The following is a 15,275-nucleotide window of genomic DNA, read 5'->3' on the forward strand; positions in this document are numbered from 1 at the left end:
GGGTGGGGTGGGGGCGGGGAGTAATCCGAGGACCCTGAGACCAAGACCTGAGCCGAAAGCAGAGGCCTTAGCCCACTGAGCCACCCAGGCGCCCCTGCCATTTTTTTTTTAAACCTGTATTTATTTACTATTGAAACGGTTTCATAATCCATTTTCTGGTCTAGAGGTCTAGAGGACGGAAGAACAATGGCTGCGGGGAGTGTTCCTTCTGAGCTCATAGAAAGAGAACGGAAAAAGTTACTTGAAATCCTCCAACAAGATCCTGATTCTGTCTTAGACACATTAACCTCTCGGAGGCTGGTTTCTGAGGAAGAGTATGAGACTCTGGAGAATATTACAGATCCCCTGAAGAAAAGTCGAAAGCTGTTAATTTTGGTACAGAAAAAGGGAGAGGTGTGCTGTCAGCATTTTCTCAAGTGTTTACTTAGTACTTTTCCAGAGTCAGCTACCATTTGGGGCCTAGAGCATGGTAAGTTGGATTTCTATACTTTTGGGGGGGGGTGGGAGGGACAAGGCAGATTTCCTGAAAAAAGAAAATAATTGCCTTTTGTTTTCATTTGTCTATCTCCGGGAGATAATTTTCACTGAAATATGATACAGGATAAAAGTGTCCAGGAATTTAAAAGCAGGGAGGAATGTATCTTATTGGCTTAAGGGATTGATAATTTTTTATTGAAACTGTATCTAAAATTTGCAGGGATTTTTTAGTGCTAGTATAAACTGCTTACTATTCAGTAAGTAATTTCATGGATATTTAACAACCCCAAGGCCAAGTGCTGCATCTTTCATTTAGTATAACCATTTCGGAAATAACAGAAGAATGATAACATGGTAGATCAATAACTTCATTTTTTTCTGTGATAAGAATGCCAGCAGAAGCCTGCTTTTCTGGAGCAATTCAAATGCTAATTCTTATTTTTTCCTAAGATTGATTTTATTTATTTATTTAAAGATTTTATTTATTTATTTGACTCACGGAGATCACAAGTAGGCTGAGAGGCAGACAACTGAGAGAGAGGAGGAAGCAGGCTCCCCACTGAGCAGAGAGCCCATGCTGGCCTCCATGCTGGGCTCGATCCCAGAACCCTGGGATCATGACCTGAGCTGAAGGCAGAGACTTTAACCTGCTGAGCCACCCAGGCATCCCTGAAGATTTTATTTATTTATTTGACAGAGAGCAAGTGAGAGAGAGAGAGAGAATAGGAGCAGGGGGAATGGGAGAGGGAGAAGTAGGTTTCCCATGCAGGGTTCTTTCCCAGGACCTTGGGATCATGACCTGACCTGAAGGCAGACACTTAACCAACTAAGCCACTCAGGTGCCCCTCAAATGCTAATTCCTCAATGTTTAAAAATATTTTGTGGCAGATGAGGGAGTAATTCTTCCAGAATGGATTGATTAGCAATTTTGTAGATGACCACTAGAGGCAGGTGTAGCTCCTTTTTCTGAAAGTCTAAAAAATATTAAAGATCATTTTAAGAGATATTAGAGAGGTAGAGGCTCAGATAAAAAGTTAATGTTAATGATCTCTACTGTAGGACAAGAAAAATATGCTTAGAGAAATAGATACTATTATTTCTAGGACTTAGTATTCCAAATTAGAGCTATTTGTTTCCTGATTAGAAATGATTAGGATCCGATTTCATTAGCAATGGCTCTAGGAAATCTGAGGTGGTTTTGGGTCATAGTAAAACCACAACTAAGCACTGTTCATAGGATTCACATTTTCTGTTTCATTCATCTACTCTTCGAGTTTTCTACAAAGAACTCAAACTTTTGAGCAAGGTAGGAACATGATTTGATTTTTTTTTTTTTCCCAGTGAGAGAAAGAATGGCAGGTGACTTGTTATTTATGTGAGAGATGCTAGGTATTCATATCCTCCAGTTTTGAAATAAAGAAGAGAGATGATGCTTTGAGGTCTTGGAAACTCAAGTTATTATAAGATTTATTCTTGTTAATTTGGAAAAATGAAACAACCTCCCTCCCAACTCTCTTGTTTTTTTCAGTATTTTTAAAGCATGAGAATATACAACCTCTTCAACCTATAGGGGTAAACAAGAATTCAGAAGATTTTTTTTCCTCTGGAGAGAAACAGCCTGAGAATCCTGAGATCACAGTATCCTTCACAGAGAAAGAACACCTGGATATGGGAATCTCTGAATCCTTTGGGGAGAAGAAAACTAGTCATAAAGAAACTGCTTGGACCTCTAGCGAAGATGAGAAGGAATACAACACGCCCAAAGTCATATCACCACATTCACTTGAGAACCCCGAATATGAAATTCCAGCAACTATTGTTTATTTACAGGATGGACAGAGATATGAGAAGCCAGATGATTCTTTGTACTTAGGAAGAGAGGGATATCTAGAATCCCTTGGATACTCGGAAGATGCAGAGCCCGCTGAGGAAGAAGAGGTTTATAATGACTCAGAGCACAGTGTTTATGATGGCGAAGACGGCTGGACATATTCAGAAACCCTGCACTTCTCTGAGGAAGAACAGAGCTATGAGGATTCAGAAACTGGCATTTCGTTGGAGGAGGATGAGGAGGAAGAGAAGGGAGAGGAGAAGGAGGAGGAGGAGGAGAAAAGGAGTGAAGGTATGGGAATGATATGTGATAGTTGGGCAACAACTTATTCCATCCCATAATGGGGAGAAGGGGTGAAGAAAGGCACTAGACGTCAGCAGAAAAGCTGCTACTCAGATTCTTTATGCCTCCCTAACCTGGAATTTCCTTAGAGGTGGGTGTTGACAGAGAGGAAGACTCAGGACCTACACAATCGTGGACAGTATAAGCAAAAATAAATACTGATTGTCAGCTTATAGGTTTCTTTTATTTTTTTTTTTTAAGATTTTATTTATTTATTTGACAGACAGAGATCACAAGTAGGCAGAGAGAGGGGAGGAAGCAGGCTCCCCACTGAGCAGAGAGCTCGATGCGGGGCTCCATCCCAGGACCCTGGGATCATGACCTGAGCAGAAGGCAGAGGCTTCACCCACTGAGCCACCCAGGCGCTGCAGCTCATAGGTTTCTGCAGTCAACTCCTGTAATGCATAAAAGAAGCTGCTAACCACTAATTTTAGGTGTTACCTTCTATTGTTCAAATTAAGCCTCTGAAGTCATTTTAGTGCCTTTGTGACCAATGGCATACGGAGGTTATGGTCCTAACTACTGAAGTGACTATCAGAGAGGAGCCTGTGATGAATGGATAAGATCCCCAAATACTGTTACTTGGCTTGATCTGGTCATAAATTGCCATCTTAGTAAGGGAAAATTATATCAGTATCTTTAATTGGAATATTTCTGAATGAAAACTTGAAAACTGAGAAATGCTTCACTTGAAGAGATATTGTTTATGAAAATAAATATACCCAAGTTCTGAGTAGAGGAGGGAAAAGTAACTCTCATCTCCCATTCAGTTCAAATCCTGGGGATGCACCGTCTAGTTCTAGATAGGAGAGGAGTAATGTCTACCTCATCAGACCTTTTATTAGTTTGCTAGCGAAGTACCGCAAATGGGGGAATGTAAATAATAAACAACAGAAACGTCTTATCTCAGTTTAGAGGCTGAAGGCAGAAATCAAAGTGTCTATAAGGTTGGTTACTTCTGAAGCCTGTAAAGGAGAATCTGTTCCTGGTTTCTGGTGGTTTGCTGGAAATCTTTGGCATTCTTTGGCTTGTAAAAATATCCCTCTCATCTGCCTTCATCTTCACACAGTTGTGTCCCTGAGTGCATTTCTCTAGGTCCAAATTTCCCCCTTTAATAAGGACATTAGTCACATTGGATTAGGGCCCACCCTAATGACCTCGTCTTAACTAATTATACCTGCAGTGACCCTGTTTCCAAATAACATCACATCCTGAGGTACTGGGGGTTAGGATTTCAACATATGAATTTGAGGGGTACATAATTTAACCCACAACTCAAATCTTGTCCCACCCCCTTACCTTCCCAGCCCATTATCATTTTTAGGCATCCTTCTTAGTTTTTATTTATTTACACATTTCACTTATTGTATAGGGTTGACTTAATTATTCATTACATAGTATCATCATTATTCTGTAACAAACCACTTTTGTCTGTTTATTCCATTTTTTCTTCATTCTCCGTTCCTCCATAGGTAATATTCTAATATTATGATGCATTTCTTGCATGTTATTGTTTGTTGGTATGATCTTGTTTTCTGTATCATTTATTTATTGCAACAGTAGCGCTGCATAACAGAGCTTATCAAAACAATAAGAGTGTCTGCAGTTGGCTAGGCAGTTTTTCTGGTCTTTCCTGGGTTTATTTATGTGTCTGTGGTCAGCTGGTGATAGACTTGTCTGTCATCTCATGGCAGGCTAGTCTGGACTTCTCAGACTAGATGGGGCATAGTCTCATTGTGAGGACAGAGGAGTATAAGAGAGAAGGCAAGAAAGAGAGGGAGAGAGAGAAAGAGAGACAGAGAGAGGAAGAGCCTTAGAACTACCATCGCATCTGTATTAGCTTCCTAGGGCTCATCAAAGTACTATAAAGGGTGGCTTAGGACAATGGGAGATTTACTGTCTCTCGATTATGGAGGCCATAGGTCTGAAACCAATGTGTTAGTAGGGTCACACTGTCTCAGCAGGCATTAGGCAAAGTGCTGTTCCCAGTCTTCTCTCCCTAGTTTCTGGTAGCCTCAGTTTCCCTGGCTTGTAGATGAACGACCATCTTCTCTCTATGGGTCTTCAGATCATTTTCCCTCTGTGCATGTCTCTGTTTTAAAAATTCCCTTTTTTGTAAGGATACCGGTCTTATTGGATGGGGCCCACCCTAACGACCTCATTTTAACTTGACCTCTGTAAAGATTTTATTTACAGATAAGGCCACAATCTGAGTCTGAGGTATGGGAGACTTAACACAGTTTTGTTTTTGTTTTTGTTTTTCAGGGTTGGGGGTGGAGAGTAGACATAATTCAACCCATAACACCATCACTTCTGCCACGTTCTGTTGGTCAAAGTATGTCACAAAGACAGTGCAAATTCAAGGACTAGGAAAAAATAGATACCACTTCTTACAAAGCAATATTGCAGAAAGCCAAAATATATCCAGAAAGCCATTAATTGGGGCTATTTTTTGCAATCAATGTAACACCTTTAGCAAAACAGGTCAAGAAAAGAGATGCTTAACCCAGGTGACTAACCCCCCCAGCACCTCTCTAGTTTGTTAAATATCTTCAAAGAATCTTCATTTTTTAAATCTGTTCTAGTTTCCAGTTAACCTAACTGGACTCAAATTCAAAATTCTCCTTTCAGTGGGTGGCAGCTAAAATCTCTTGATCATTTCTTTTGCCTCAGCTGGGCTATTTTCATGAGTTTTAAATTTATAAAAATGTATTAGGTTCTTGGAAGGCATGAGTGGCTCAGCTGGCTAAGTGTCTGCCTTTGGCTCAGGTCATGATCCCAGGGTTCTGGGATTGAGTCCTGCATCGGGCTCCCTGCTCAGTGGGGAGTCTACTTCTCCCTCTGCCTGCCATCCTGCCTGCTTGTGCACATGCTCTCTCTTCTCTCTCTGACAAATAAATAAAATCTTAAAAAAACAAAACAAAACATGTATTGGGTTCTAGATATTATTGCTTGTTAAATTTTTGTTTTTCTTTTTATCCAGCTCTGTGCTTATTGATTGTATCATTGTTGCTATGTATAAGATTTACTCTGTTGCTTCTTGGTGGTATCCCAAATGAGCTCCATAGTAAGACTGTTATAACCTTGTTAATTCTAGACATCTTGGCCCCGGCTGTGTGAGTACTGGGTTTTGTGCTGAAGAAATAGTGGATTGTTGTCCAAAGTCAGCCTAGTTGATAGGCAAGAGCAGGACCTAAAAATTTTCCTGCAACCCGTCCTCTCACTGCCTCCTCTGGGAACCCATTTTGCTAGCCTCAACTCTTCCCTCACCTTCTTTCCCCAAAACATATTCCAATTCAAGCAATTTTTAGACTACCCGAGGATTTCTCAGAGTTACCTTTGTTAATTATTAAAATTCATATTTTTTGCTCAGTTCTGTTGTTTCTTCCAGGCTATTTTTAAAAAAGACTTATTTATTTGAGAAAGAGAGAAAGAGAGAGAGGGAGAGAGAGTGGGAAGAGAAGTGGAGGGAGAGGGAGAGAGAGAATCTTAAGTAGATACTGCTCTGAGCACAGAGCCCAATGCAGGGCTCACAACCATGAGGTCATGACTGGAACCAAAAGTAAGAGTTAGATATTTAACTGATTGAGCTGCCCAGGTGCCCCTTTCCAGGTTATTTTTATAGGGGATCCAAGAATCTTTTTTTTTTTTTTAAGGTTTTATTTATTTATTTGATAGACAGCACGCACACAAGCAGGGGAAGTGGAAGGCAGAGGGAGAGGGAGAAGGAAGCTCCCTGCAGAGCAGGGGAAGCCAGATATGGGACCCAATCCCAGGACTCTGGGATCATGACCTGAGCCAAAGGCAGTGGCTTAACCAATTGGGCCACCCAGGCGCCCTGGGATTCGAGAGTCTTATGTTAGTTTGCCATCTACCAGGAGTAGAAAATGCTCTCTGGTCTGATTTTTCTACTAAGCACTATATCTATTCCCAAGAAGTGGTTAGGAGGCATAATAGAAAACGGGAGATTAGGAGAAATTAGGTACAATGCATAAATTCTGAGAAAGGTTTAATGGGAATAAAATCTTCCATTTTTCCAAACTTTAGCAAGAGATACATTTAAGAGAGAAATCAGTATCAACCTAGGAAATTCCTCACACATGTATATCATGAAGCATTAACAGTGTTTTCCATTACTGCATATAAACATTAGTCAAAAAACTGGAAAACCTAAATGATCCTCTGTAGATAATGGTTAAATAAGTAATGGTCCATCTAAATCATGAAATACGATCGATAAGTTAAAATGAATTAAGTCAATCTCTGTGTAAACTGATTTGGAAGAATTTGCAAAGAATAACATTAAGTGAAAAGAATTTGAAGAATCACATGTTTAGTATAATATCATTTATATAAAAATAAAATAATATCCACCAAACCAAATGATATATTTCTCTCTATGCATGCATACTTATGTACTTGCATGGAATAAGGATGGGAAGCAAACATACGTAACACCTTGACATCTCTTAGAAGGAAAGTGGAATTGGCAAAAGGGAAGTTTCACTTTGTGTTTTTCTGTCTTTTCACAGTGAAAATGTCAATTACTTATTTAGTTTTAGAACTCCATGAAGGAAGCTTGACTCTGAATGTGACATTCACTGAGTATCTTTTTCCCTACAGAAAGAAAAAACGTGTTTCAAGATGTCCTATCATGTTTAAACATGGATAGGAGCAGAAAGCTTCTGCCGGATGTTGTTAAGCAATTCTCCTTAGATCGAGGATGTATGTGGACACCTGAGACTCCTGGAGACTTAGCTTGGAATTTCCTGATGAAAGTTCAAGCTCTGGATGTGACAGCCAGAGATACCGTCCTCAGACACAGGGTTCTGGGTGAAGATGGCAAAGAGGAATTGGTGACTGGAGTAGAGAATTTGGAAATCAGAGACGTACAAACCATTCATCCCTTTGATGTTCTTTGTGCCTCTATGCTCTGTTCAGACAGCTCCTTGCAGCGTGAAGTCATGTCAAACATGTATCAGTGCGGCTTTGCTCTTCCCCTGCTCCTGCCAGATGCAGAAAACAATAAAAGCATCTTAATGCTAGGGGCCATGAAGGACATTGTGAAAAAGTGGTCAACACAGTCTTCAGGAGGGCCTCCAGGGGACACAGAAAAGTTTCCGAAGATGCCTGTCATCTCCTTTGTGCGCCTAGGGTACTGTAGCTTCTCCAAGTCCAGAATCCTCAACAGACTGCTTGGTCCTGCCCAACTGAAATCACACAAAATCTTTCTCCATCAGGATTTTACTGTCCCAGTGCTTCCCCGGCAAATCTCTGATGGCCTGGTTGAGATAACGTGGCATTTTCCTGAGCGAGACTGTCTAAAGGAAAATCCTAGTTTTTTCCAGAAGCCTGTTGCTCTGGCCAACCTCCATGGAGACCTAGAAAATTTTTGGACACAGTTTGGTTTTTTGGTGGAAATTTCCGCGGCTGTTTTTTTTTTCACTGACTACCTAGGTGAGAAGGAGTGGGACTTGCTAATGTTTTTAGGAGAAGCTGCCACTGAGAGATTGTACTTTGTCCTCAGTCCCCAGGCCCAGGAGAGTGAAGAGGCTCAGCTTTTCCAGAGGATTCTAAAGTTGAAGCCATCACAGCTACTGTTTTGGGAGGAGGAGGAAGCTGGGGAGAGAGGGAAGAATATGGAGGGTCTTCAGGCCGCTCTGCAGGAAGTGATGTCCTCTTCACTCAGATGTGTGACCATGGAGGAGATGGGCTCCCTGGCCAGGGAGTTGGGAATCCAGGTAGATCAAGACTTTGAGAACGTTCAGGGAATTCACAGTTCCTCTAGTGAAAACCTGGCTGAAGATGAGAGACAACAAAGACACAGTCAGCCAGAAAGCTCATCTGAAAGCACAGCTGAGATGCCTGTAAGCGAGCCTGGGGCTAGCTGGAATTTTCAGAATTTCCACCCCACCCCAGTACTCATGCCTCCTCAGGAAAACTCTTATCCTCTACCAACCAGAATTGGAGGTAACTTTAACCATGTGTCTCTGAAAGCCCCCTGGGTTATGGGCTCCCACTTTTGGTCAGAGCAGAAGACCAGGTGGTTCCATCCCTGGCCCTTTCAGAAAACAAGGGCCCATGGTCGAAGTAAAAGTTTTAGGTCTCAGTACTTCCCACCCCAAAGATTTTATTCACCTGAAAGATTTATAAAATTTCCAAGAGCTTCTTGGGGATATTGCATGGATAAAACAAGACCTGTGTCTCAGCATGTACAGGCCTGGCCTAAGAGACCACAGGAGGACAGAACAATGGGAGCTTTTAAAAGATCTGGGGCAGTGGTCTCCCACATAGGTCACTTCCATTCCCTGGGTTTGCAGCCAGCAGGAACAGTTGGGAAGCCACAGCCTAAACAAGCCTATGCCCAGAGAACACAGCCAACTAGGGCAACTGGGAATCTTATAAAAACAACATCCCATATTGAAGGTCTTTACCCCCAGGCCTTTCAACCAGCTAGAGCCATACAAAAACCTGTAAGACCTGCTTTTCAGCAAGGAGCCAAACTGAAGGCACAGGATGGGCCTTCAAATCCAACTTTCCAAATGGGATCCTATCCCAGGTCCAACAGCAAATGTTCACCCAGCTCCCAGTTCACATCCAACCAGCCCAAGCCACTTCAGGTCAACCAATCCCAGCCTGTGCCCTCTCCACCCAAACCCACGCACACAAAACCCACTCAACCCCGCCCATCCCAGACTAAACCCTTTCCAGCCATCCCCACTCAACCCTGGCCCTCCCAAGCTAAACCCTCTCCACCTAAACCCACTCAGCCCAAGCCATGCCCATCCCAGGCCTCCCAATCCAAGCCTTCTCAGCCCAGGCCCACTCAACCCAAGTCATGTAGGACCAGTCCTTCACAGGCTAAGACAAACAATCCAAGAGCAGCACCCAAGAGGGGAGGAAAACGTTAAAGTGCTTACTCTAGAGACCTGTGAAACAAATCCTTCACCCAGGCCATTGCTATCATACGGTAACCTGAAGAAGAATGGCAGAGGTGGTCAGAGATTCCTATCATTAACATGACAGAAAGAAAAAAAAAATATGCATAGCTTAACTGGTATCATTAAAATATCTGTAAGAATTGTGTCTACCAAAAGAAAAAATATGAAAAGAATTAAGAATAGAATCAGGGGGTAAATAAATTAACTGAACCCAGCCTTGAGTATTAGGTAATATATAACCTGATTGCCAGGAAAGGTGCTGTTGAGACGACTCCATTAAATAAGGCTCAGGCAGCTCAGTGTTACAAGAAAAACTGTTCTCGATGTTTGCTGCTCCAGAGGTGTCTTGGTCAAAACTTTTTGGTTCACTTATCAGCCACTAAGCAGATAATCTATTTACCTGTAATAACAGCTCCAGTTTGCTCGGATGTTATAATTCTCTCATTTTACCCTTACATACAGGAATAATGAGCTGAAAACCAATGAGATGAATTGTTTTGCATTTACTTGGGTATGATTTGTGTATGTTTTATATTTAAAGTATTTGTAGGGACGCCCATGTGGCTAAGTTGTTAAGTGGCTGCCTTTGGCTCAGGGCTCCATCCCAGGACCCTGGGATCAAGCTCGGCATAGGGCTCTTTGCTTATCAGGAAGCCTGCTTCTCCCTCTCCTACTCCCGCTGCTTGTGTTTCCTCTCTCACTGTGTCTCTCTCTGTCAAATAATAAATAAATAAATATATAAATGAAATAAAATCTTAGGAAAAAATATATATAGTATTTGTAATAGTTAAGGTAATTTGGTTTATTAAAAGATCTGATATCATGATTTCAACTTAAAATGCATAATTGAATTTTTGATTTTTAGAGTTACAAAGCTTGTAGAAAGCATTGCAATGTTTAAGAGAACTTAAGATTCACAAAATTTGCAATTTTACTTTATTAGGTTCATTACTATCCTAAACATTTGGGTAAGATCTGCCAGTTACAAGCATAAGTAAAAGGAATATAATAAATTTAAAATATTCAAATGAAGTTTAATTAAGCTTGTAAATGATACCAAATATTAATAAAAGGCCACTTAAAGGTTAATGTTAAAATTCACTAGATGTAGAAATAAAATAATAAGATTTGTAATTTGGATTAAGACCTCTGGTTTTTTAATTTAACACTTTTATAAAATTAATACTAATTTTAAGTACTAAAATAGCCCCATATTGTCTTTTCTGGGTTAGAAATTTTTTTGCCTTCAAGGATGCCAAGGGAAAAAGATCATATTGATAAATAGATGAAAAATGATTTTTGAAAAGGAATAACTAATTTCTGAGAACATGCTCATACTCCAATAGGCATCCTTTATTTTTGCATGTCTTAAACAATTATACTGAGTATTTAGAGGGTGTTAAATCTCTAAAGTCATTGTAAGGATGAAGAGAGAAAGGACTGTGCATGTAGATTATTATCTATATCTTTCCAAGAGAAAAAGCATAATACCTAGTGTATTACTACCAAATCTTCAGTGTAAAACAGGAGTTTCTCAATGAGAATAATCTTTTTGTGTTTAAATTTTTGAAATGAGCAATACTTGATGATGTTTTTAAAAACGTTTTTCTAAATCCATCTTTAAGATTCATTCCTGGAGGACAGAACTTGCTGGATTCTTTGTCACTAACAGATTCTGTATCAGCCTGGGTCTTGGCAATACATAGATGGTACATTCAGTTTGGAGACTTGGAGGAGCATCTCATAAAGAGACTATTTACAAAAGGCTGGACAAGATGGTAAAAACAGGGCAAGAGAGCACAGCACCCTGGATCTAGTCAAAGTGAGGTACATTGCCACCCCAAGATCCGAAGGGAGAGAGAGGGCAGTGCTCTCCCCAACCAGAAGAGCTGTGTGGGAAGGGTCTTGGGTCTGGTTGGTTGAGGGAGACAGTGGGCTTCAGTGACCCACAGGGAGCTGCCTCAGGGATAAATAGCTAAATAAATAAATAAATAGTGCATTCCCTTGGCCAAAGCCAACCAGAAACCAGAGAACAAGGAGCTCACCTAGGTGGTTCTTGTTGATCAGGTTTCGGGTTCAAAGTAGGGTGGAGAGTGAATCTGGATGGGCAAACAGATGGCACTTAACAGATTTTTCCCTTCCCATTGCGTTATTCCTTCCCTTTTCCCCCCTTTCTTCCTTCCCTTGTGTTTATTTCTTGAGCATATATTATGCGTGAGGCAGTGCAGTAGGAACTGAGAAGATATGAAAAGAGAATGAGAAATCCTGCTGCAGTTGTGAAATCCTACAAATCTGTTTCCTCTTTATTATAAAACTATAAGCCCATTTATACAGTTTCAAAAATGCAGAAATAGACAAAGAAGAAAGGAACATAAAAATAGTCTGTAATCTCATAGCTCAGAGTAACTAACTAACCGGCAATGTAGTCCTCTAACTCACTAATAACATTTTCATATATTTTTTCTGTGTAAATATATTTACAGGCAGCACTCAGTTACATATTCGAGTCTGTATCAGGGTTGAATGTGGCAAAATTAAATAGTGTTGGGGCAGGTAGTATAAACAGCATAAAATGCTAGTTTTCCAGATATCTTAAGAAAGTCTGAATTCAAGGCATGAAATACAGTTTATAGGCATCTTTGTATAATGCACAAGTTCAATTGTTTTTAGTCAAACATGCAAAAACTCAGAACTACTTGTTTTAGGTGTGTTATTTACTAAATTGAGAGCGTTCAATTTGTACCTGAATTCTTTGTTGTTGTTAGCAAATTTAGGAGTCTATCCAATGACTTATCCTTTCTTAAACACCTTAAATCAATTTATATTTTGTACAAGAAACCAAATAAAGATTACTTTTTTTTTTAAGCATTGAAAAAAGTGTGCTCTTTGTTGAGATGCTTGAAAGGAGTATATTCCAGTGGGATACAAAGACTCACCATAGGGAAAACGTTGCCTTATAAATCATACTAGCGTCATAAATCTAGGTTTTACCTACATGCATAGTGACCTTCTGCATTTCCTTATGTCTTAGAACATTTTTTATAGTCCTCCTCATGAGTAAGGTATAGCTCTCTTTTTATTTGCTCTTTGGGGGTCCATGTGAGCATAGTGTCTGTTGGGGAGGATAAACATGACACTGACTAAAAAGATTCAGAAATCTGATTTAATGGGTGGCTTTAAGTGGTAATTGGCTAAGGGTAGTTTTAGTGTTGGTTAGGGTAAAGGCTGAGATTCGATAGCAAAGAGAAGGCAAAAATCTCATGGCTTAACTAATATGGGAGCTAATTTTTCCCTCATGTAACAATTCAGCCAGTCTAAACTGGTAGTACATCTCTTCTCATTAGGGTTAATCAAGAACTAAGTTCCTTCCATCTTGTTTTTCCATCTCTCTGGACATTGTCCTTTTCTGCACAATTAAAGCCACCCTCTCATTTCCCTGATGCAATTTATAGAATGGGAGAAAAGCCAAATTTCAGAGAGACCAGTCTGACTTTAGTTAGGAATGATCTGGAAACTGTATATATCTTTCAATCACACTCCATGGTTCAAACTTGGTCATCTGACCACATGTAGCTGTAAATGAGGTTGGGAAGTGTCGTCACCAAAGGAGTGGCCACACATCCAGGAAAGAGAGAAGCAGCATTTTGCCAAAATATCATAGAATGTCAAGAATATCAGAGAGAGACCAGGAAGAGGAAGATAAAGTCACTAGATGGAACCCTAAAACACACATGTTCATTCCTACAACTTTAATCATAATTTTTTGTTATTTATAGGATGTATTATTTTAGTGACAGGAAGGGGCAATAATTACCCAAATTGATGGGCGGATTTTAAATGCAGAAATAGACAAGAAAGGAAGAGAAGATTTTATTTTACATACTTTTTATTTAAATAAAATAACTATAATAGAAATACAGACTGTTTAATGCAAGATATCAACATTCTTCACATCCTCTTGGCAAGTTTCCTTAAATTCTGAAACTGTGAGTGTATAATCTGAGCTTGCACAAAAATCCCCTGAGACGGTTGTTAAAATTGCATATTATTAGGGTTCTGCTAGGAGATTGATTTAGTAAGTCTGGAGTAAGCCTCAGGAATGGCCTCTTTGCAGGGACTACCACTGATGCAGAAGATCCTGGGGCCACATTCTGAAAACCCAGATCCGGCCTGGGCTGCAAACCTGTTTGCTGGTGCTCAGAGAAAGAAATTTTCATCTGGACCAGGAATTCAGTCTGGGATGATTTCCCTTCATTATCATTCTCATTACATTCATTTTTCATCTCCTGTTAGAAAATTGGGCACTAAAAAGCTGGTTTAATGAGGCAATAATAAGGTAAAAAGTTTTAGACATTTAAGATCAGGACTGTTCTACCTATAGGTTTCTATACCTAGAAACTTCCCATTTTGTTTGCAAGTTTTGTACCTGATTAAATTTCAAACACATCCTTTTATTTTTCAAAATGTGCTTCTTTCTCTTTGCTCCATGGCTAGGACTTGATTTTTTTCCCCTCAAGTCTCAGCCCTTTCTTCCTCTTTCCCAGTGTCACCAGTTTATATCACATTATTCTTTCACTAATTGCAGAGTGACTTTGCTAGAGATTAATGCAGATGATTTTGGGCTTGGGTCTTGATTTGACCGTTTCGTGTTTCTAGGCCTCGCAGACCGATAAACTTCTCTGGGTTGGCCAAAGTAGAGAGAAAGGAGAATAGAGCAAGATACTGAGATGTTGTGTCTGCCCTCCAGATGGGCCTTGTCTCCTATCCCCGGTCCTTGGTAAATTCCCCAGACCCACTTCTGGACCCTAGGGTAAGCATTACAACCCAAACAGATTTGAGTACTGTGGGCCTTTAATGTCTGTCTCACTTCCCATGATTGGATTGGGTTAAGGAATGAGGTAACAGAGGAGTAAATACTATTAATGAAAAACAATATTAATTAGTCCTTCAAACATCATCCCCTCCAGACAGAAATCCAGGTAATGCGGACAGGATGCCAAGGGAGGAAGGGCAGCACTTAGGCAAACAGAGGATCAGTGTTGTGCAAAGAGGAGGGCTGGGCAGAGAAGAGCCAAGATGGGTGTGGAGGACGCCCTGGTGGGGTGTGTTGCAAAAGGACAGCACAGCTGTCTTGAGCATTTTATCAAATAAGGGCCCATTTCCTTGCTTTGAGACTAGACTTGTTTTTGATGCTTTTAAGATAAGGAATGAGATGAAAATTTCCGAAATGAAGAGGAAGACTGCCAGAGGGGTCAAAGGGTTATTAGGCTGCCTCTTGACTCTGCCCCAATGGTATGTAAAACTAGACAAATAATTGCCCATAGAGTCTCAGTCCTGGGCAGCCCTGGCCTGTGCTGCTCAGTTCTCCTTTCACTGCGGATCCTGCTGTGCTGTCTTGAGAATCCACTGGGGCGTTCCGGAAACCACACCCAGGCAGGCTGCCCGGCGGTGACTCAGCATGGTGGAGGGTACTAGAGCTGGGGCTGGAGAAGGGTCCTCCCCACGTGGGGGACTCCAGGCTGCTGCCTCTGCTCTGGGCTCTGTACTGGCCTGGCTGACATCTTCTCTGAGCTGCAGGGTGGTCTGATGCTCACAGGCCCACGTACTCTCCCCCTGCTTCCCCTCTCTGTCCCCCCCCCCGTGTGAGCCTTGACCTCCCCACTCCCCAGCCCCACCCACCGTTC

At 40.9% G+C, this 15,275-nt stretch overlaps 1 protein-coding gene across 1 annotated transcript; it reads left to right on the top strand.

Moving 5' to 3' along the window:
• The first annotated feature begins 143 nt into the window (after nt 1-143).
• Nucleotides 144-10,201, top strand: CARD6 (caspase recruitment domain family member 6). Its single transcript, XM_032851391.1, has 3 exons — nt 144-469; nt 2,006-2,599; nt 7,274-10,201. Exons 1-3 carry the CDS (start codon nt 187-189, stop codon nt 9,559-9,561), a joined length of 3,165 nt encoding a protein of 1,054 aa, XP_032707282.1. The 5' UTR covers nt 144-186; the 3' UTR covers nt 9,562-10,201.
• Nucleotides 10,202-15,275: the final 5,074 nt, after the last annotated feature.

This window comes from Lontra canadensis, unplaced genomic scaffold (genome assembly GCF_010015895.1).
Source record: "Lontra canadensis isolate GAN:19392208 unplaced genomic scaffold, GSC_riverotter_1.0 scaffold5, whole genome shotgun sequence".
NCBI classification, from domain to species: Eukaryota; Metazoa; Chordata; class Mammalia; order Carnivora; family Mustelidae; genus Lontra; species Lontra canadensis.

Bases quoted from the DNA above. Each gene is read 5' to 3' on its own strand.
- CARD6 (XM_032851391.1), top strand. From the start codon at position 187: ATGGCTGCGGGGAGTGTTCCTTCTGAGCTCATAGAAAGAGAACGGAAA. The intron at 470-2,005 runs GTAAGTTGGATT...TGTTTTTTTCAG, and splicing joins CATTTGGGGCCTAGAGCATG to TATTTTTAAAGCATGAGAAT. The intron at 2,600-7,273 runs GTATGGGAATGA...TTTTCCCTACAG, and splicing joins GGAGGAGAAAAGGAGTGAAG to AAAGAAAAAACGTGTTTCAA.